Source organism: Trachemys scripta, chromosome 14 (genome assembly GCF_013100865.1).
Source record: "Trachemys scripta elegans isolate TJP31775 chromosome 14, CAS_Tse_1.0, whole genome shotgun sequence".
NCBI classification, from domain to species: domain Eukaryota; kingdom Metazoa; phylum Chordata; order Testudines; family Emydidae; genus Trachemys; species Trachemys scripta.
In genome coordinates this window covers 5496531-5518301 of record NC_048311.1, presented here as the reverse complement: position 1 = coordinate 5518301, position 21771 = coordinate 5496531, and the positions used below count along the sequence as shown (strand labels likewise).

The following is a 21771-nucleotide window of genomic DNA, read 5'->3' as shown; positions in this document are numbered from 1 at the left end:
TGATGAAAAGTGCTAGACAAAAGCTAGGCATTACTATTATGATGAATAATGATTTCCCTTTCTTAGGGTTTTGAAAATCTCACTCAGCACCTACATATCTTTAAAATTATGGCCTTATGTTCTTAGCCAAGAGGGGAGGTAATTTTTATTCATGCACTTCAAACCTATTTGTATTGGTTTGTTGCCCTAATATCCATTTAAATCCAAACACTTGGCAGAAAAGATCAATTTGTTAAACATTCAATGCCCCCTTCTTAAATGGTTTTGCTATCCTGGTACAAAGCACAACTTTGCCAGGATACCTGTGTTCACATTAGGAGCGCTTTGTTGGTCTAGCACAGTGGTTCTCAACCAGGGGTAACATGTACCCCTGGGGTACTTAGAGGTCTTCCAGGGGCTATATCAATTCATCTAGATATTTGCCTAGTTTTACAACAGGCTACATAAAAAGCACTAGCGAAGTCAGTACAAATTAAAATTTCATACAGACAATGACTTGTTTATACTGCTTTATATACTATATGTTGAAATATAAGTAAAATATTTATATTCCAATTGACTTATTTTATAATTATATGGTAAAAATGAGAAAGTCAGCAATTTTGCAGTATCAGTGTGCTGTGAAACTTTTGTATTTTTATGTCTGATATAGTAAGCAAGTAGTTTTTAAGTGAAGTGAAACTTAGGGGTACACAAGACAAATTAGACTCCCGAAAGGGGTACAGTACTCTGGAAAGGTTGAGAATCATTGGTCTAGCAGACCAGTATTCCTACATTGGTAAAGCACTCCTAGTGTAGATTTTAGCCATAGGTGCTTCTGAAAATGTTAAACTTGGGGCAAGTTATCTGGACCGACTGAGTTTAAAATATCTCACTTTAGTATAATAGTGTGTCACTGTGTATAATTCTTCAATGATGAATGTTTGTCTGTATTATTTTCCCAACAGAGTTGTTAATAGTTCAATTTCCACAGTACGAGAGTGTCCAGAAACTGGTTTAGAAATGGTCTGGGTTTAAAAACATGGAATATTTTTGCAGCAAGTATTCCCTAATAGTGATACCTATTTTCACCATTTTCCCCCCAGCACAGGATTTTCCATTCCCAAACCTGATGTGATCTTTCTGATGGAGCAAGTGTGGGTCCAAGTCTCCGAGGAAAGGGACAGCCTGATCGGTGCCGACACAAGTGAGGATTTGGTGAAACGGACTCCAAAACCATCACTGAGTGAAAGGAACAGCTGGGATTCCCACAAAGGGCTTGTGAGCTCCCCAGCTTCTAGCTCATCTTGCCTGAGACAGGATGGCCCCCAACAGGTGTCATATCCTCTTGGCAGATGTCACTCATTGCTTCCCACCCACCCTGATGGACACCTGCCTGTAGCTCTTTCCCCCTGAGTGTTTGGATGGGATGTGGAAGCAAAAACGACCTCCTTTTCTCTTTCCTCTGGGGAAGGGTTTGGGGGATTCAGCTCCTGATATTTCAATCTCCCCAGCAAAAACAACAAGGAGTCTGGTGGCACCTTAAAGACTAACAGATTTATTAGGGCATAAGCTTTCGTGAGTAAAAATCTCACTTCTTCGGATGCACTGAAGTGAGGTTTTTACTCACGAAAGCTTATGCCCTAATAAATCTGTTAGTCTTTAAGGTGCCACCAGACTCCTCGTTGTTTTTGTAGATACAGACTAACACGGCTACCCCCTGATACTTGACACCAATCTCCCCAGCAGTTACTTTGGTTCCCCCCATCAAGGCTGCTTCCCCACTTTGAACTTTAGGGTACAAATGTGGGGACCTGCTTGAAAACTTCTAAGCTTAACTACCAGCTTAGATCTGGTCCGCTGCCACCACTCCCAAAATGCTAATTCCCTTCCCTGGGTAGCCTTGAGAGACACTTCACCAATTCCCTGGTGAATACAGATCCAACCCCCTTGGATCTTAAAAACAAGGAAAAATCAATCAGGTTCTTTAAAAGAAGGCTTTTAATTAAAGAAAAAGGTAAAAATCATCTCTGTAAAATCAGGATGGAAACTAACTTTACAGGGTAATCAAACTTAAAGAGCCCAGAGGAATCCCCTCTAGCCTTAGGTTCAAAGTTACAGCAAACAGAGATAAACACTCTAGCAAAAGGTATATTTACAAGTTGAGAAAACAAAGATAAAAACTAACACGCCTTGCCTGGCTGTTTACTTACAAGTTTGAAATATGAGAGACTTGTTCAGAAAGATTTGGAGAGCCTGGTTTGATGTCTGGTCCCTCTCAGTCCCAAGAGCGAACAACCCCCAAAACAAAGAGCACAAACAAAAGCCTTCCCCCCACCAAGATTTGAAAGTATCTTGTCACCTTATTGGTCCTTTGGGTCAGGTGTCAGCCAGGTTAACTGAGCTTCTTAACCCTTTATAGGTAAAAGGATTTTGGAGTCTCTGACCAGGAGGGATTTTACAGTACTGTACACAGGAGGGCTGTTACCCTTCCCTTTATAGTTATGACACCCCCTTTCTGAGGTTCCCTGTCCCCCAGCACAGGGACTGACTCCTGTCTGGATTCTCTCTCTGTCCCAGCAGGTGATGGGATGGTGAGTGAGAACGAGGAGGAGAATCCTCAGCAGGAAGGTCCTGAACAGGTGGAACCATATGGGACAGTTTTGGGACTATCCAAGGAGAACATTTCCCAGAGATCTGGGAGGGGAGACACCTGTGAGAGTCAGAGCAGGCCAGAGAGACAGCAGAGAAACCAGCCAAGGAAAATGAAAGGTAAATCCACTCCTGTTGGGGGAGATTTCATGGAATTCATTGATACCACAGTTCAGTAGAGAATCAGTATGGGAGCAAAATCTCACACATGCCACATCTGTGGAAAAACCTACAGGTCGAGCTCATCCTTTACTAAACATTGGAAACTCCACACAGGAGAGAAACATTATAAATGTACCGACTGTGGGAAAAGCTTCATTCAGAGTTCGCACCTTATGCAACATCAGAGAATCCACACCGGCGAGAAACCCTACAATTGCATTGACTGTGGGAAAAGCTTCAGTGACAGCTCGCACCTTATTAAACACCAGAGAACCCACACGGGACAGAAGCCCTATAAATGCCCCGACTGCAGGAAAAGCTTTGGTCGGAGCTCAGACCTCATTATCCACCAAAGAATCCATACGGGAGAGCGGCCCTATAAATGCTGTGACTGTGGGAAAAGCTTCACAGATCGATCAACCTTTATTAAACATCAGCGAATCCACACAGGAGAGAAACCGTATAAGTGCCCCAAGTGTGGGAAAAGTTTCAGTGACAACTCAGCCTTTATTCGGCATCAGAGAATCCACACGTGAGAGAGCCTTGTGCCAACGAAGGCTTGGCAAAAGGAATAAAACCACTGCCATTTGCCACGGATCTCAGACAGCCAGGCAAGGCTGGAGTGGCCCTCTCATGAGGGCACACAACTGCTTTATTAAAGCAGACAACGAAATTATTTCCTGGAACGGAGCAGAGCAAGAGGCTGAGATAAGTTTCCCATGCTGCGATGGGATCTGATTATTACTTCTCAAGAAGCCTAGAACATCCTCTCTTCCAGGCATATACTCTGCTGCTGCTGTCCACCAACCTTCTTCATCTTAATTAGTTTTGACTTCTGATTTATTTCTGATAGTGTTTTAATTAATTAAATTAATTAGAGTGCTTAGAGGAGGAGGAATGCTGTTTTTCACGCGGCTTGCATTTAGAGATTGGGCAAGCGGGGGGCCCACTACTCATGGATTCAGCATACTCCAATCTGGTTCCAACACGGGACACGAAGGATGCATGGCCTCCTTTGTTAAGTAGACTTTTTAATGGTAGTCCCTGTGATTTTTTGTTCTAATGGGAAGGAAGTGCAAATCCCTCACATGCCCTTCCCCTAGGTAGATCAAACAGCTCGTGTGCCTGTTCATGACAGGGAACAGAGTCCTGCATGTGTTTAAAACCTGAAAAATGTTTCATAATAAATCCACAGGACTTACACTAAAGTCTGTAGCAAAACTATACTAATGATGAGAACTAATTAAACTAACACCACTATAGAACTATTTACAGGATTAATATTGAAAGCCTGGCTAACCATTAGCAAAACTATAGGGAGCTCCAACTCTCTCCAAGTGCGGTGAGAAGAAACTGAGATGGAGGTGGTGGATGTGTGCCTTTTATGCCTCAGCTGGGCACAAGGGATGAGGAATGCAGGTATTGCTTAGTGTTACTGCTGGCAAAAGTCTCAGATTCTAGTGCATTGGGTGCACGCGCACCTAAAGTGGAGTGTGCGTGTGCACGGTTACTTGAAGGAGAAGGGATATTTCTCTCGCTCTCTCTTTTTTCCCTTGCTTTTTTCCTCTGATCAGGAGTCAAGGATTGAGTATCCTGGATCATTCCTCCAGCTCCCTCCATGGTGATCTGGAGCCAGGACTGAGCAGCTGCTGCTCCCCAGCGGGGTCTGTGCTGGGTAGAGACCTTCATTAAACCCCCTACTTGCCCAGCCCAGGGAGGACTTTCTGCAGTGGCTGGAACCAGACCCTGAGGCAGCCCCAGGCTCTGCTGACACCAGCTCCTGAGACAGTTGATTGAGAGAGAACTCAGTGAAAGTGCGGGAGGTGGGCAGGCAAGTAATTCCCCTGCATAAGTGGCCTCTCCTCACCCCCCACGTGTCTGTGAGTTCCAGAGCTGCCACTTTTATTGTACACTCACTCTGTATAGCCTCAGATCTCACAGCCCTGCAGAATTTGCTCACTTGGTAACACAGTTCTTGTGCCTCTCACTAGCATATTAACAACCAAGAAGGCACAACACCTTGCTCTTTGCTCAGATCCAGCAGGCATCTGGTGGGGGAGCAAACCTCCACAGGTGGGGGGGAGATCAGACACAGGGAAGAAGTGGGGAAGAAGGAGCAGAGGTGATTCAGAAGGTTTTCTCTCAGAGTGTGTGTGTGTGTGTGCGCGCGCGTGTTAAGGTGACCAGACAGAAAGTGTGAAAAATTGGGACGGGGGGTGGGGGGTAATAGGAGCCTATATAAGAAAAAGACCCAAAAATCGGGACTAGCCCTATAAAATCGGGACATCTGGTCACCCTCGTGCGTGTGTGTGTGTTGGGGGTTTTATGAATGGAAGGGTGAAAATTAACATGGAGACAGAGGAAAAGGAGGGAGGTGATGGGAGAGACAGCCTGAAATGTGTGAGATTTAACCATTCCTGCAGTCATGGAAATCACTGAGTGCAGGTTTTATTCTTTGTTTAAAAGTCTAACCAATCTTCGGCATGGCAGATAAGCCATGGAGCACCCTCCAATTCTGCAACGACAGTTAAATCTATGCTAGGGTAATATTAATAATAATAATGATGAATAATTAATAATAATTAATAATCAACAGCAGCATTTAAGTATTGTCATAGATGCATTTGCCCTATACAGGAACATCAGGTCTTACAGGACGTGAATGTCACTGACAAGGTGGGGGAGGTAATATCTTTTATTGGACCAACTTCTGTTAGTGAGAAAAACGAGCTTTTGAACCACATGGAGAAAACTTGTCTCTCTCTCACCAACAGAAGTTGGTCCAATAAAAGACATCACACACACCCCTACCTTGTCTCTCTAATATCCTGGGACTGACACAGCTACTACTACACTACATCCCACAATGGTATTCCACAAACATTTCCACACATACTGGTTTTGCTGTAACACCTGTTTCTCCTTGCAATGTTGGGGCTCTCAGTGTTTTGGCTAATTTTAATCAAGGGTCCAGCTACAAGAAGAGGGGGATCCTCAACATTCAGCATTTTTAGGAATAGTTTTGCTTCCATATTTCCTGGGGTTTTTTAAATGATAAATCTCTGTCTAACATACCCATCACTTCATAATAGCTTAAAAAGGACATCCAGGTGAGAAAAGACCCTTCAGATTTCATTCAGAAAAGAAGACCTTTCTGTCCCTAGTGAGAGCACTTTCTCCTTCCCATCAGCATTTTATTTATTAGTATAATTAAACAGTGTCGTAGAGCTGTGATTAGAGATTAATCAAACACATACCTTTGGCCAAGTCCTGATGTTTTCACCCTAATCCTGACAGCTTCTGAAACCTTGTTTAGACAAACCAGCGAGATAATGCACCACTAATTTTCAAAGGTGATCTACAAAAGAAAAGAAATTGCTTTTGTGACTATTTTATACTGGCTTCTTGATGATGAATAAGAAAGGCCTGAAAGTTATGTTATTTCCTTTTACATTAGAAAATCCAATCCTTTTTAAAAAGCAAATGGAAAACAGGAGAACTGCTAGGTTTAGGACATCCAAGAGATGTAGCAAACAAAACCAAACTAAAAAAAATATGCAGATATTTTATTGAGGGGAAAAAAACAAGAATCTTTCAGGCACTCTCTGAAAGAACAATAAAGTGCCCATGTCTAATTATTGTTTCCTTGTCTGGTGCCCTTGAAGAAATTGCTATTTTAATGCTGGACTATATGTCTGTCATTGAAACTGATGGAAAATAATTGAAACTTGATGGAGAATATAGCTCTCGATGTCGCTAACTTTTGTCAGTGTTCAAAGCAAAGGTCCCAGGTGATGCCAAGATGGAGACAGAGGTGATGAGCAGGCATAGCTCCCAGGGAAGCTAATGGGAGCAGTGCATGCTCAGAACATCTGGCAGTCAGGACAAATAAAGTCAAACACCTTCAGACATATTTTCCAAACTGGCCACTGATTTTGGGGGCATCAGTGTTTTGGCACATAATTTGAGCTGGATTTTCAGAGGGGTTGAACTCCCATTGGCTTCCATTGTAGTGGTAGGTGATTTCAGCACATCTGAAATCAGGTCCAATGCATCCTGAGCTGACAACTCAAAAAATCCAGGCACCCCAAATCAGTGGCCATTTCCAATTTCTATTGTTCTTACCAGTGCACCGAATTGCAGATTTCATCACAACCCAACAGCCTTCACTCTGACCTGGAATGAATGATAGTCTTTTATCTTAAAATATAAAGACAACCTGTGGTGGGGTGTACAAACCTCACACTGGGCCTGAAGGGGTAACAGGATAATACTAGGCCCAGGTAACCCTGCCCCTCCAGGCCTGCACAGGGTTGCCAACTTGCTACTTTCTGAAAACTGGACCCCCCCCCACCCTGCCTTTTCCCCTGAGGCCCTGCCCCCTCTCCCACCTCTTCCCAAGGCCCTGCCCCTGCTCCGCATCTTTCCCTGAGGCCCTGCCTGCACTCGCTCCTCTTTCCCCTCCCCCATCGCTCACTGCTGTCCCCCTTTCCTCTTCCTCCTCCCTCAATCCTCTCCACCTCCCACCCACTCAGCTGGGCTCCCTCTGCTCCGGGACAGGAACAGGAGCTGCAGCCTGACATGGAGCCTGGCTGCCGGCAGGTAGGAGGTGGTCCCATTGAGCAGGGGCTGGCACAGGTTGATGACCCAGTGCCTCCCCCCACCTCTGGTAACTGTACATCTGACTGGACACTGCTAGGTCACCAGACACCTGGCAACCCTATGCAGAGCATGCTCCAATTGGAGAGGAAGTTTAGAATGGAGCCAGTGCCACTCAGCCCAGATGGGGAAGGCTGGGGTGGAAGACAGACCTATCCTGAGGGGTTCTGAACATGGGTGCCGAAGAAGCCTCACTGTGAGGAAGTCGTCTGCCTGCTGAGCCTGGCTGGGGCTGAAGGTTTAGTTGTCTTTCCTTTTCTTTGCTATCTAGGGCCATGTTTACCCTTCAAAATTACATCAACCGAACATACGCCGGCACACAGCCACCGCAGTTGTTAAATCACTTGTCAGCGGTACACATCCTCACTGGATCGCTTGTATTGGTTGTCAGGGTGGGGCATTGTGGGACAGCTCCTGAAAGCCAGTAACAGTCGACATGAGCAAAGCAGTGTCTAAACTGACACTGTGTCAACCTCAATTACATCGACCATGTCTCAACGCCACTCGGGGAAGTGATGTTACTAAAGTGGGCCTAGAGAGGCACTTATATCAGCGGGAGCCAGATTTAGGTGAAGACACTTTCACACCTAGGTCAACACCAGGCAGCTTACATCGACCTAACCCTGTAGCGTAGGCCAGGTCTTATATTGGACTTGGAGACTTTGCGGGGAAACGGAGGGTAGGAAGTGACCTAGGAGGGCAATAGCTCCAGGGTACTCCAGAATGCTCGACTTTGTGGTCTCTCGTAAGGCCCTGGGTCAAAGCCTGGTGGAGCAGGAGGGCTCCGGCTCAGCTACTAACTACTCTCATTGCAGAAGGGCATAACCCTCTAGTAAGGAGAGTAAGGACATTGAAAACCCTTAGATTAGGATAAGCCACAAATAAGGATTAGAAACTGGATGGAAGGCCCTTCCTGCTGGGATGCAAGAGACTGGAATCAGGGTGTGCTAACTATTAGGACTCTACTCCACAATCTAAAATCCCTTTTGGAAAAGACTCACAAAACCGCTCACACATGAACAACACACACTGATTAGCCTGTTGTATGAATCGTAGAATCATAGAATATCAGGGTTGGAAGGGACCTCAAGAGGTCATCTAGTCCAACCCCCTGCTCAAAGCAGGACCAATTCCCAACTAAATCATCCCAGCCAGGGCTTTGTCAAGCCGGGCCTTAAAAACCTCCAAGGAAGGAGACTCCACCACCTCCCTAGGTAACGCATTCCAGTGCTTCACCACCCTCCTAGTGAAATAGTGTTTCCGAATATCCAACCTGGATCTCTCCCACTGCAACTTGAGACCATTGCTCCTTGTTCTGTCATCTGCCACCACTGAGAACAACCGAGCTCCATCCTCTTTGGAACCCCCCTTCAGGTAGTTGAAGGCTGCTATCAAATCCCCCCTCATTCTTCTCTTGTGCAGACTAAATAATCCCAGTTCCCTCACCCTCTCCTCATAAGTCATGTGCTCCAGACCCCTAATCATTTTTGTTGCCCTCTGCTGGACTCTTTCCAATTTTTCCACATCCTTCTTGTAGTGTGGGTCCCAAAACTGGACACAGTATTCCAGATGAGGCCTCACCAATGTCAAATAAAGGGGAACGATCACGTTCCTCTATCTGCTGGCAATGCCCCTACTTATACAGCCCAAAATGCCGTTAGCCTTCTTGGCAACAAGAGCACATTGTTGACTCATATCCAGCTTCTCGTCCACTGTGACCCCTAGGTCCTTTTCTGCAGAACTGCTGCCCAGCCATTCGGTCCCTAGTCTGTAGCAGTGCATGGGATTCTTCCGTCCTAAGTGCAGGACTCTGCACTTATCCTTGTTGAACCTCATCAGGTTTTTTTTGGCCCAATCCTCTAATTTGTCTAGGTCCCTCTGTATCCGATCCCTACCCTCTAGTGTATCTACCACGCCTCCTAGTTTAGTGTCATCTGCAAACTTGCTGAGAGTGCAGTCCACACCATCCTCCTGATCATTAATAAAGATATTAAACAAAACCGGCCCCAGGACCGACCCTTGGGGCACTCCGCTTGAAACTGGCTGCCAACTAGACATGGAGCCATTGATCACTACCCGTTGAGCCCAACGATCTAGCCAGTTTTCTATCCACTTTACAGTCCATTCATCCAGCCCATACTTCTTTAACTTGGCGGCAAGAATATTGTGGGAGACCGTATCAAAAGCTTTACTAAAGTCAAGGAATAACACATCCACTGCTTTCCCTTCATCCACAGAGCCAGTTATCTCATCATAGAAGGCAATTAGGTTAGTCAGGCACGACTTCCCCTTGGTAAATCCATGCTGACTGTTCCCGATCACTTTCCTCTCCTCTAAGTGTTTCATAATTGATTCCTTGAGGACCTGCTCCATGATTTTTCTAGGGACTGAGGTGAGGCTGACTGGCCTGTAGTTCCCCGGATCCTCCTCCTTCCCTTTTTTTTGTGAGTCCATATTCACTTTAAATCCAAACAAATATATTGTAAGTTACTTAAAGTATCTCTTCTGCAGGAGGCACATGTATATTCATTCCTGTTCTAAAGATGTTATCACTTTGTGCCGCATTCCTCATTTTACATATAGGGTTAGCGCCATATCTCTAAAATCAGAGTGAACTATGTAAGTATATGCTCTGTAACCAAAAAAAAACCCACCAGGGAAATGTACAGCTAAGGCACAGAGCTGAGTGAATAATGGATTTTTCGGTGTGGGTGATGAATTGAAAACTAAAAAAGAAAAAAATGTGTCAAATAAAGAACTCAAAAATGTTTCATTTTGAATCGACCAAAATATTTCAAATCAACTTAAAAAAAATTGGGGTTTTTTTTTAACAACTTTTTTCTTAAGTTTTCCATTTTGATTCAGGTGTCTTTCCAATTTGTGTGTGTTTGGGTTTGTTTGGTATTTTTAATTGGCCAAATTTGGTATCAAAACATCATTTTGAATAAAAAAATCAAAATGAAACATTCTGATTCTTTCAAAAATGTATTTTTCAACTCAGGGCCGGCTCTAGGTTTTTTGCCGCCCCAAGCAAAAAAGATTTTGGCTGCCCCCCGTCCCAGCCCTGGGCTCCTCACCGGACCCCCCTGCTGCCCCAGCCCTGGGCTCTTCCCCCACCCCCCCCTGCTGCCCCAGCTCTAGGCTCCCTCATTCCCCCCCATCATTGCCCCACACACACACCTCCTGCCACCTCAGCCCTGGGCTCTCTCCCCCCCACCACCTGCACCCTCCTTCCGCCGCAGCCCTGGGTCACTGGTAACTCCCTCCCACGGCAGGTCATTCAGCAGGAATTTTAGATGTGCACAGAACACAGACAGGATTGGTTCCCCTATGGTTACAGAACTGCAGTAAAGTGGAACAATTTTCAGCTTGTGTGACTGGAGGATATCTGGATGCATATTATAAGGCCTTGTCTACACTACGAGAGTAGTTCGATTTTACTTAAATCGAATATTTGGAATCGATATTGCAAAGTCGAACGTGTGTGTCCACACTAAGGACAGTAATTCGACTTTGTGAGTCCACACTAACGGGGAAAGCGTCGACATTGGAAGCGGTGCACTGAGGGCAGCTATCCCACAGTTCCCGGAGTCCCCGCCGCCCATTGGAATTCTGGGTGGAGCCGCAAATGCCTTCTGGGTAAAAAAAAAAGGGGCCAGGGTGCTTTTGGGTAACTGTCGTCATCCGTCCATCACTCCCGCCCTCCCTCCCTCCCTGAAAGCGCCGGCGGGAAATCATTTCGCGCACTTTTCAAGTCATTGACAGCGCGGACGCCACAGCACTGTGAGCATGGAGCCCACTGCAACCATCGCTGCAGTTGTGGCCGCTCTCAACGCCTCGCAGCTTATCATACAGGTTGCCCTGAGGCAGATGCAGAAAAGTCAGGCGAGGAGGCTACGTCAACGCGGTGATGACCTGAAGTCTGAGAGTAGCACAGACCTCTCAGAAAGCAGGGGACCCAGCGCCGAGGACATCACGGTGGCAATGGGTCATGTTGATGCTGTGAAACGGCGATTCTGGGCCCGGGAAACAAGCACTGAGTGGTGGGACCGCATAGTGCTGCAGGTCTGGGATGAATCACAGTGGCTGCGAAACTTCCGCATGCGGAAGGGAACTTTCCTTGAACTTTGTGAGTTGCTGTCCCCTGCCCTGAAGCGCAATGACACCCGGATGCGACCAGCCCTGACTGTCCAGAAGCGAGTGGCCATAGCCCTCTGGAAGCTTGCAACGCCTGACAGCTACCGGTCAGTCGCGAGCCAGTTTGGGGTGGGCAAATCTACCGTGGGGGTTGTTGTGATGCAAGTAGCCAAGGCAATCGTTGATGTACTGCTGCCAAAGGTAGTGACCCTGGGAAACTTGGAGGCGATCATAGATGGCTTCGCAGCGATGGGATTCCCAAACTGCGGTGGGGCCATAGATGGAACTCACATCCCTATCCTGGCACCGGACCACCAGGCCAGCCAGTACATTAACAGAAAGGGCTACTTTTCCATGGTGCTGCAAGCACTGGTGGACCACAGGGGACGTTTTACCAACATCAATGTCGGATGGCCGGGCAAGGTTCATGACGCTCGTGTTTTCAGGAACTCTGGTCTGTTTAGACGGCTGCAGCAAGGTATTTACTTCCCGGACCACAAAATAACTGTTGGGGATGTGGAGATGCCTATAGTCATCCTCGGGGACCCAGCCTACCCGCTAATGCCCTGGCTCATGAAGCCCTATACAGGTGCCCTGGACACTGAAAAAGAACTCTTCAACTACCGGCTGAGCAAGTGCAGAATGGTGGTGGAGTGTGCTTTTGGACGTCTCAAGGGGAGATGGAGAAGCTTGCTGACTCGCTGTGATCTCAGCGAAACCAATATCCCCATTGTTATAGCAGCTTGCTGTGTGCTCCACAATCTCTGTGAGAGCAAGGGGGAGACCTTTATGGCGGGGTGGGAGGTTGAGGAAATTAGCCTGGCTGCTGATTACTCACAGCCAGACAGCCGGGCGATTAGAAGAGACCAGCGGGAAGCGCTGTGCATCCGGGAGGCTTTGAAAGCAAAGTTCCTGAGTGAGCAGGGTAACCTGTGACTTTCTAATTTTGTGTACAGAGAAGCCTTCACCCCACTTCCAACACACGTTTCAAAATAAAAATAGTTCTACTTTGTTAAAGCACACCGTTTTCTTTAATACTGTTTTCGCGGGAATTTTTTAAAACTGGGACGCAGACTGTGGTGCGGAGCGGGTGTAGTGTAGTCGCGCGAATGCAGCTTCTAAACTCAAGGACTGACAGGCTCCGCTGCGGTGGGATGGTTCTTTCAACGGAGCCTGTCACCCCTCCTGATACGGACTGTGTGTATGGGGGGTCTATGTGAGTTTGTGGCAGGGGTGGGACGGTTACAGATCCCCTGCTGTGTGGCTCTGTGATCCTGCCTAAGGACCGCCGCTTAAGATCTCTAACTGCCCTCCCCTGACACAAAGTCACAGAGCAACCCACCCCCCACCACATAACATGAAAAGAACCTCCCAGACTAACCAGGGTAAGTAGTCACTGCATCACTGCACTATGTATGTGCCCTGCTGCTGTGCCTGCCCCCTACTATGTACCCTGCCAAAGGTGACTGTCCTGTCCAATTACCAACCCCCTTTCCCCCCCCTCCTCCAAAAGAACATGATGGAAACAGTAGTTAACAGAAACATATTTTTTATTATCAACTACACATGGGACTGGGAAGTGAAACTTGGACGGGGGCTTGTGTCAGGCGGGAAGGAAAGAACTTGTCAAACTTTGGGGAATGAGAGCCTTCTGCTGCTCGAGCTCTCTGCAGGGGTGGAGTGAGAGTTAGCAGGGACTCTGCCGCCTCTCCTTCTGTGCACTTTGGGTGAAGGGAGTATGGGACTTGGTGGCGGGGGAGGGCGGTTAGAGATGGACTGCAGCGGGGCTCTGTCCTCCTGCCTCCGTTCCTGCAGAACATCCACAAGGCGCCGGAGCGTGTCCGTTTGCTCCCTCAGTAGTCCAAGCAGGGTTTGAGTCGCCTGCTGGTCTTCCTGACGCCACCTCTCCTCCCGATCCATGTTGGCTTGGTGCATTTGGGACAAGTTCTCCCGCCACTGGGTCTGCTGTGCTGCCTGGGCTCGGGAGCAGGCTATAAGCTCTGAGAACATGTCCTCCCGTGTCCTCTTCTTCTTATGCCTAATCCTCCCTAGCCTCTGGGAGTGTGATGACAGGCTAGGTTGTGAGACAGTCGCAGATGGGGCTGTGGGAATGGGAAAAAGGGAGTGAATTCCTCAGAAAGATAAATGTAGTTGTGAACAAAGAACATAGTCTTTCTCTGTGAACAGGACCATGCACAGCACCTATCACATGCGCACTCAGCACAAGGTCGAATTCTCGGCCTTCGCATTCAGTGTCTGGGGTTTTGCAGAGCACTTTTGAGAACCCTGTCAGGACAACGGAATTGCTCTTGCACGCAGACATGGTAAGCCGTAGATTCGTGGCAGCTTAAAACTTTAATATTAGCAATGGCCTCATTTCACATTGAAATCAATGTCGGTCCCTGCTGCCAGCAATCCGGCAAGCAGGAAGTCTGCTCCTGTCCCACACCCTCGCGGCTGTCCCCGGGAACGATCCCTTTCGGCTGACCCTCTCCCGCCTCCACCGCGTGGCTGCAAACCAGCGGTTACAGTTCTGTAAAGGAACGGTAAAGCAGTCCCAACACTAACATTCCCCTACCTCATTCAAAGCAGGTCATCATGAGCGACATCACCCTCATGAGGATCTCTGAGAGCGACAGACAGAGAATGCTCCGGGAAAGCCTTCAAAGACCAGGGCCGTATGCCGCCATGCTGTGCCAAGCAATGATTCCAGAGTACTTGCTAGTCTCGTGGCGCGGCAACGTGTCCTACTACGGAGGACCCAATAAGGCCGCTCTCCCCAAGAACCTAATGCAGCGGATTTCAAATTACCTGCAGGAGAGCTTCCTTGAGATGTCCCAGGAGGATTTCTGCTCCATCCCCGGACATATAGACCGCATCTTACTGTAGCTGCAGTAGCAGGGACTAAACAGTAGAGCGGCTTGGGCAGGACAATCATGCAAAACCGGACATTGCTAGATTTTTTTCAAATTGTTGCACTGCCCATGACTGAACCGTTAAGTTAATCAAACTAATCATGAGAAACCCATTTTTTAAATTGTTAATAATCATGTTCTGTTACAAATAAATGTTTAGATGTTTACAACACTTACTGGATGATCCTTCACCAGATTCTGTGTCTGGGGTAACGGCTGGGGAGGGTTGGTAGGGGATCTCTGTAAGGGTGATGAAGAGATCCTGGCTGTCGGGGAAATCAGCGTTGTGAGCGCTGTCGACTGCCTCGTCCTCCTCATCTCCTTCCTCATCTTCCCCGTCCGCTAACATGTGCGAGGATCCGGCCGTGGACACTATCCCATCCTCAGAGTCCACAGTCAGTGGTGGGGTAGTGGTGGCGGCCGCACCGAGGATGGAATGCAGTGCCTCGTAGAAACGGGATGTCTGGGGATGGGATCCGGAGCGTCCGTTTGCCTCTTTGGTCTTCTGGTAGCCTTGCCTCAGCTCCTTGATTTTCACGCGGCACTGCGTTACATCCCGGCTGTATCCTCTCTCTGCCATGTCTTTAGAGATCTTCTCATAGATCTTTGCATTCCGTCTTTTGGATCGCAGCTCGGAAAGCACGGACTCATCGCCCCACACAGCGATGAGATCCAAGACTTCCCGATCAGTCCATGCTGGGGCCCTCTTTCTATTCTGAGATTGCACTGCCATCAGTGCTGGAGAGCTCTGCATCGTTGCCAGTGCTGCTGAGCTCGCCACGATGTCCAGACAGGAAATGAGATTCAAACTGGCCAGACAGGAAAAGGAATTCAAATTCAAATTTTCCCGGGGCTTTTCCTGTGTGGCAGTTCAGAACATCCGAGCTCTTACTGCTGTCCAGAGCGTCAACAGAGTGGTGCACTGTGGGATAGCTCCTGGAGCTATTAGCGTCGATTTCCATCCACACCTAGCCTAATTCGACATGGCCATGTCGAATTTAGCGCTACTCCCCTCGTCGGGGAGGAGTACAGAAGTCGAATTAAAGAGACCTCTATGTCGAACTAAATACCTTCGCGGTGTGGACGGGTGCAGGGTTAATTCGATGTAACGGCGCTAACTTCGACATAAACGCCTAGTGTAGACCAGGCCTAAGACTGTCCTACATAAATGAAGAAAAGTTGAGGTGCCTTTATTATTCTTTTGTTCCTCTCTTTCTTTCTATGGGGAATTTGCCGATGCAATATCACTGTCTTCCTTTTAAACAAACAAACAAAAAAGGCAATGGCAGTTGAAAATAGCAATTCCAGTCCTAATAACCACTGGGAAGCATTTCTTGCTCAATTTTATCCTACTTTTTCTACAGCAAGTTACAGTGGATCAGTATATTTGATTTGGAAGAAATGAAGTAGCAGCTGCCCAAACTGAGCTTGAGCAGTCCTGAATTTTGAGGTGTTCAAATCTGGAAGGCAGGTGCTGGGGGTGGGGGGAGGCTGTGGCTCTGCTGGGGAGCACGGAAGCATGTATGCAGCAGTGTATTTGGCGCTGCGTGGAGCCAGACACGCTGGTCTGAGTGGCACAGTAAGGGGGCTGGGGGGTTGGATGGGGTGGAGGTTTGGGGGGGNGGCAGGGGTCCCGGGAGGGGGTGATCAGGGGACAGGGAGCAGGAGGGGTTGGATGGGTTGGGGTTTCTGTGGGGGGGCAGTCGGAGGGAGTGGATGGGGGCAGGGTGGGGCTACCCTCCCTCCCCATGGAGTGTCCTATTTTTTGAATGTTAAAATATAGTATCCCTACCTTCACAGTGCAGCTCTCCATTCACTGCAGCATGAGGTCTCTGCTACCTCACTCCCTCCCCCTCTTTCCTGTTGGTAGTGGCCAAGGGAATGCTGGGAAATGTAGGTCCCTACTCTCTGCTCCAGGGCCGGCTGTATAGGCAGGGCGCTAATCAAGGAACTACAGCTCTCAGGGCCCCCTGTTGGTTCTCAGCTTCCATGCTGGATCCCTGCCGCCCCTGCAAATGGGCTGCCCCAAGCACGTGCTTGCTTTGCTGGTGCCTAGAGCCGTCCCTGTTTCAACTGCAACCATTAGCCGAGCTGAATTTGACAAATGGTGTCAAGGCCCGCAAAACGCATTTTTTCAACAAAAATAAAATGAATTGAAAAAAGTTTGCCCAACTCTACTAAAACATTGGCAAACAGCCTCCCAAAAGAAATATCAAATCTTATGTCTACGTTGCACAGATCACATGCCCAGTGCCACAGCTCAATAATGTAACTACGCAGAAATTACAGCCTTACTGCCCAAGTTTCGTATCACTTTTCAAATGTACACTTCATTGCACTGAAGATTATCAACCAACACCCCAAATTCAAACTCTTGCCATTTATTTTCTTTTTTAATAACCTTCATTTTGTTGCCTGCCCAGAACTGGGCCCCGAGATGGCAAACAGGGTTCGTTGCCCGGTGTGCTTGGCACCAATAAAGACACTGAGGGGAGAAAGCAAGCCAAGTTTATTTCAGAGCTCTGAAATGGCACTAGGAGACCAGCATGTCTCAAATCAAGTGCAGCACATACAAATAAAATTTTCCCTTTTATATTCCAAGCAGTTTCTGTGTAAGCCTTTGTTCTGTTACTCCCTCTTACCCCTCCCACCCCTCCTTTCTGTAGCAGTTACAATTAGAAAAGTTCCCATTCGTCTGCTTATCTTTTGGCCTTGCAAGGCCTGTTTACAGCAGCTGCCTGCTAGAAAAGCTGACCCTTACATTTCTGCTTCAGCATGTAAGCAGTTAGCATAAAAGTAGGTGAGAGTTCACAAGATGGAGTCATTGTGGTTCAGGTAGGCCCACAGCAGAAGAGCTTCATCTGCACTTTTGGCCTTCCACTCTCCCGAGTTACCTGGTAGCTATGCCTAGTGACTCCAACAATTTCACTGACGGAGAATGACAGAAAGAAGGAAATACGTGATCCCTTGAACAGACCAAGAATGGTAGGAGAGGGTACCGCATACACAGCATAGGAGGAGGGGACATGTGCATCTTGCACATCATAATCAGTTTTGCAAAGGACCGCATAGTCCACAGTTGAGCCTGGGAAAGGAGAATTCACTTAGTGACTCTCTCATCCTGAATGGAAGTCTCCCTTCCCATCCCTAATCGCCCATCCATAGAGACTGAGAGAAAGATGCTTGGACCAGATTCCATGCTCCCTCCAGTGACGTGTCCCCACTTTTCCTCAGGACCTGAATTGATCTCCCCTACTTACTTAGAGCTGTTTACTGTTGGGTGGGCTGCCCAAAAGTTACAGAAAGTGGAGAAAGCTAGGCCCTGGGCCAACCACCTCTGCAGCCCCTGCTGATAATATGGAAAGGGACTGGAGTTTCACTAATAAGATCTATGATAGCTCTCAAGGAAAAATTTGGAATGCTAGTGATGGTTGGGAATGCAGAGACCTTGCAAATTCTCTTCCATAGATGAGCAGAGCTCAGGGTTTAGTGACAAAGTAGGAGTTTTCTGTGATATTTTTATGATGTCTATGCATGCCTCAGTTTCCCTCTGTGCTTTGCATTGCTACCCAGTTGGTGCAAAAGGGCAGCTCAGAAGACAGGAGGTGAGCATGTTGGGTTGAATGAATGGGTCATTAAAGAACAGGTTGAAATCGACCCATATCACTGGAGGATCTGGAGCGACAATGAGAGCTCCAAAGACTACACAATTGATACCAATAGCATAGGAAAACTCCAGCAGGCACAATATGAGAACAAAGGAGAAAGGTGCCAGGTGGCAGGGGCTGTCTTTTGGAGAGACACAGGGATCTCACCTTGGACTGACAAAGAGACAGAGGGACGAGGAGGAATGGATTCCCCAGCAGCATGGCTGGCTGATTGAGCTGGCATGGCTGGGGTGGGACTAAGGCTTAAATTTTGCCTCTCTCTGCTAACCTAAGGACTTTCCAATCCTGTGTTCCAGATGACTGATAACCCCTATTCTGTTTGGAAGAGGCTGCCTGGCATCACTGCGAATACTTGCTGAGGTGCATCAGTCCCTGAAGAGTGTAAAAAACTTTAGCTCAGTTGGACTCACTGTGGAGAGAGCATTGTGTGAAGCAGGAGTGTTGGAGCCCAGTGGCTCAGTCTCGGAGACATTAGGCCACGTGACCTACCCTTAAGATTCTGCCACACAGAAGGGGCTGTCATGGACCTATCTTCTAGGTCCGTGACAGCTTCCGATAGCAACCTCTGTCTATGTGCAGCACAGAGATAATGGCCTGAGTGTGTGAAAGTGTAAGTCAACTTACTGCCCAGAGATTGTTTAAAGCTGGTTCCCAAACTTTTTACTAAGGCGACACACCAACTGCATTCTCTTTCCGTGCGACCCACCGTTACATATATACATCCTTCTCTCCAGCACCATAACCCTAATCCTGGACTGGGGTTGAGGGGAAGACCCAGGGGTGTTGGAGAGCAAGCCCGTCCCTCATTCACTCTACAGTAGTGGCTCCTGTCCCATGGGGCTGGGGCCTGGCTCCCACTACGAGTGTTGCAACCTTGCGCACAAGTGCCACTTAGGTTTGGCCAAAGATGGACGGGCGGCCAGGCCAAATTTGAGCTTGTGGTGTTGCAACCTGGTGCATGGGATTGCAATGCCCAGAATGGGGAGCCAGGCGCAGTCCTGTGGGACAGGAGCTGGTGCTGTGGAGTGAGTGCAAGGATGGCTTGCTCTTCAATCCTCCCCCACTTCCTGGGGCCTTCCTTCTGTATCATGCAGGGAGGAGTGTATGTTTACCAGGGCCCAGTGATGAATTAATCTGGTCTTGCATATGGCGACCAATCTAGAACCTTCCTACAGCCCACTGGTGGATTGGGACCCACTGTTTGGGAAACAACTGGCTTAAAGAACACCTGACATCACATGGAATTGTCAGCATCTCTGACATGGAGAAATGGATAGAATCACTAACATTAAGAGGTAGAATACTACAGAGTGTCTAATATTTTAGCTAAAGTGAGTGGCACTAGATATTTTGGATTAGAAATGCACTTGGAGAAGTGAAAAAAGCAGCTTTAAATCACTAAGTCTGATACTTGGGGGTGGTGACAGACAGTAGACGTGTGTGTATATAGGGGGAAAGAAGACCTGGGGATAGCCTATGGATTTGTCTACATGGGAAAAGTGTACCAGTTATATCAGTATAATTATAATAGCAGTTATACTGATAGCTCCCTGTGTGGACACTCTATTTTCAGAATCAGAGTGGGTTTTTTTGCTTTATCTTAAACAACTTCCAAAGTGACAAACTACATCAAAAAGGGGCACTCTTATTCTGGAATAAGAATGGCCCCATTTGGGGGGCCAGGGCGGATTATAATGGTCTAACTAGATAGGTTTAAATTAACACCTCATTTTATTCTGGTGTTTGTCTAGTTGGGAAAGTTAAATACGCCAATCCCATTGCAATTTGGGATTGCAAATTTGGATTTATGACCCTAATGCCCCTTGGTTCTTTAGACAGTCCAACTCAAACTGACTTTGAAGTAAGGAATTATTGATATTGTTTCCATTTCTAATACTAGAATGTGTGGCTGAACCATCACATGCAGGCTTGATTGGCAGTTTCATAAGGACTTGAAATAAAGGATCCATAGTTATTAAAACTGGTAATGAAATCAGTTTTCCCAGAAAAAAATAATCTAGAACAGGCTGATTATTGTATTGAATTAATTGGATTGATTATTACTTTCAATAAACTCTAAATATTGTCTGTTAAAATCTTACATTTTGTCCCCCGCGCCCCCCCCCCCCAGAACTATCTTTATTTTATTTTCTGTATTTTCTAACTTATCCTTGACAATTCTCTACTTAAGAAAATGAGTACATTCAGGAGAAGCAATGGGCTTGTTCGGGTTTGAAATGAACTGGACTCTGGAGACAGAGTTGGGATGATGATTTATTTGTGGTTTTCTTCCTTTATGAATCCAAAAGTTAACTTCCGTGTTAGGGGTGTATATATACATTGTTATTAATTTATCTGGAGTCTAAAAAACCTGGATTTGGTATGAAACTAAATAACAAAAGATTCAATCATAGAGTTAATTTCTGCTTGCATGAGTTAGTTGTAATGACAAGTAGGAAAAAGCAGAACTACCCCATAAATGAAGACCCTGGATTTTAAAACTCAGTTCACTTGATCTAAATTGGACTATATAGGAATCATTGAAGTTAGAGATGGAAAAACTCTGTTCAAGCCCATCCTGTCTGTCTGCCTTAGAAAAGTAGGCTTGTTCCATGTTGTCAGTTCCATGGGTTGGCTGCAGTCTTCAGGTTATGGATTCAGCATCAGAGTCCACCCCGATCCCATCCCTTGCAGCAGAAAATTGTGGTCCAGAATCCAAACTACATAAAAAAACAAATAAAGGAAGTGTCCAGCCCTTCTGGCTGCAAAGAGAACATTTAAATTGTGCTTAACCATGTCTGTGGATATTGTGCATGGGGAATAATGAAATGTCAGTGGGGCAACTGGTTCCTGTTGGTGTTGCTGGGTTAGGGAACTAGGACTTCAAACAGCTGTCATCTCCCTCTCCTCTGCAACGAGGAGACTTCCCACGAGTTCCAAAATCATCCACTGACTGTCCACACTAAAACCCAAATCACTTCCCAATCTTTCCCCTGGGGAGGCTGTCCCCCAGCGCCACAGATCTTATTGACAGAACATTTCCCCTACCCTCATTAAAATCTGCTAGGCACCAATGTGATGGTGGTAGTGGGGAACCCTCAAGAATGAAGTGTCCAGGGAGGTGGGGCAGTGTTATAGCTTCAATTTTCTATTAGGCAAAAATCCTTTGATCTCAGGATTTGGTTTTAGGGTTGCCAAGCTGAAGCCTCTCTTCATTTTGCTGCCCCATAGAAATTCCACCTGGAAGTTGGTCTCACTTCAGGATTCGGAGGTGCTTGCACCTGTTTGTGTCTCGGTCCGGACAAGGTTTCAAGAGGGGTGGTTTCTATTTTATGGGGAGCTGAATACAGCAGAACCTCAGAGTTAGGAACCCCTCAGGAAGGGAGTTTGTTGGTAACTCTGAGATGTTCCTAACTTTGAACAAAACGTTATAGCTGTTCTTTCCAAAGTTTACAACTGAACATTGGCTTAATGCAGTTTTGAAACTTTACTATGCAGAAGAAAAATGCTACTTTCCCCTTTTTTTAAAAAAAATAGTTTACGTTTAACACAGTACTGTCCTGTATTTGTTTGTTTGTCTCTGTTGCTGCTTGATTGCC

The 21771-nt window shown here is 46.9% G+C and overlaps 1 protein-coding gene across 1 annotated transcript in view; it reads left to right on the top strand.

Moving 5' to 3' along the window:
* Nucleotides 1-21771, top strand: part of LOC117887590 (zinc finger protein 189-like) — a 63040-nt gene that overhangs the window by 32395 nt on the left and 8874 nt on the right. Inside the window, exon 4 of the mRNA XM_034790234.1 lies at nucleotides 2836-3325. Within this exon, the coding sequence (XP_034646125.1) occupies nucleotides 2836-3325 (490 nt within the window). The remainder of the gene's footprint in view (nucleotides 1-2835; nucleotides 3326-21771) is intronic.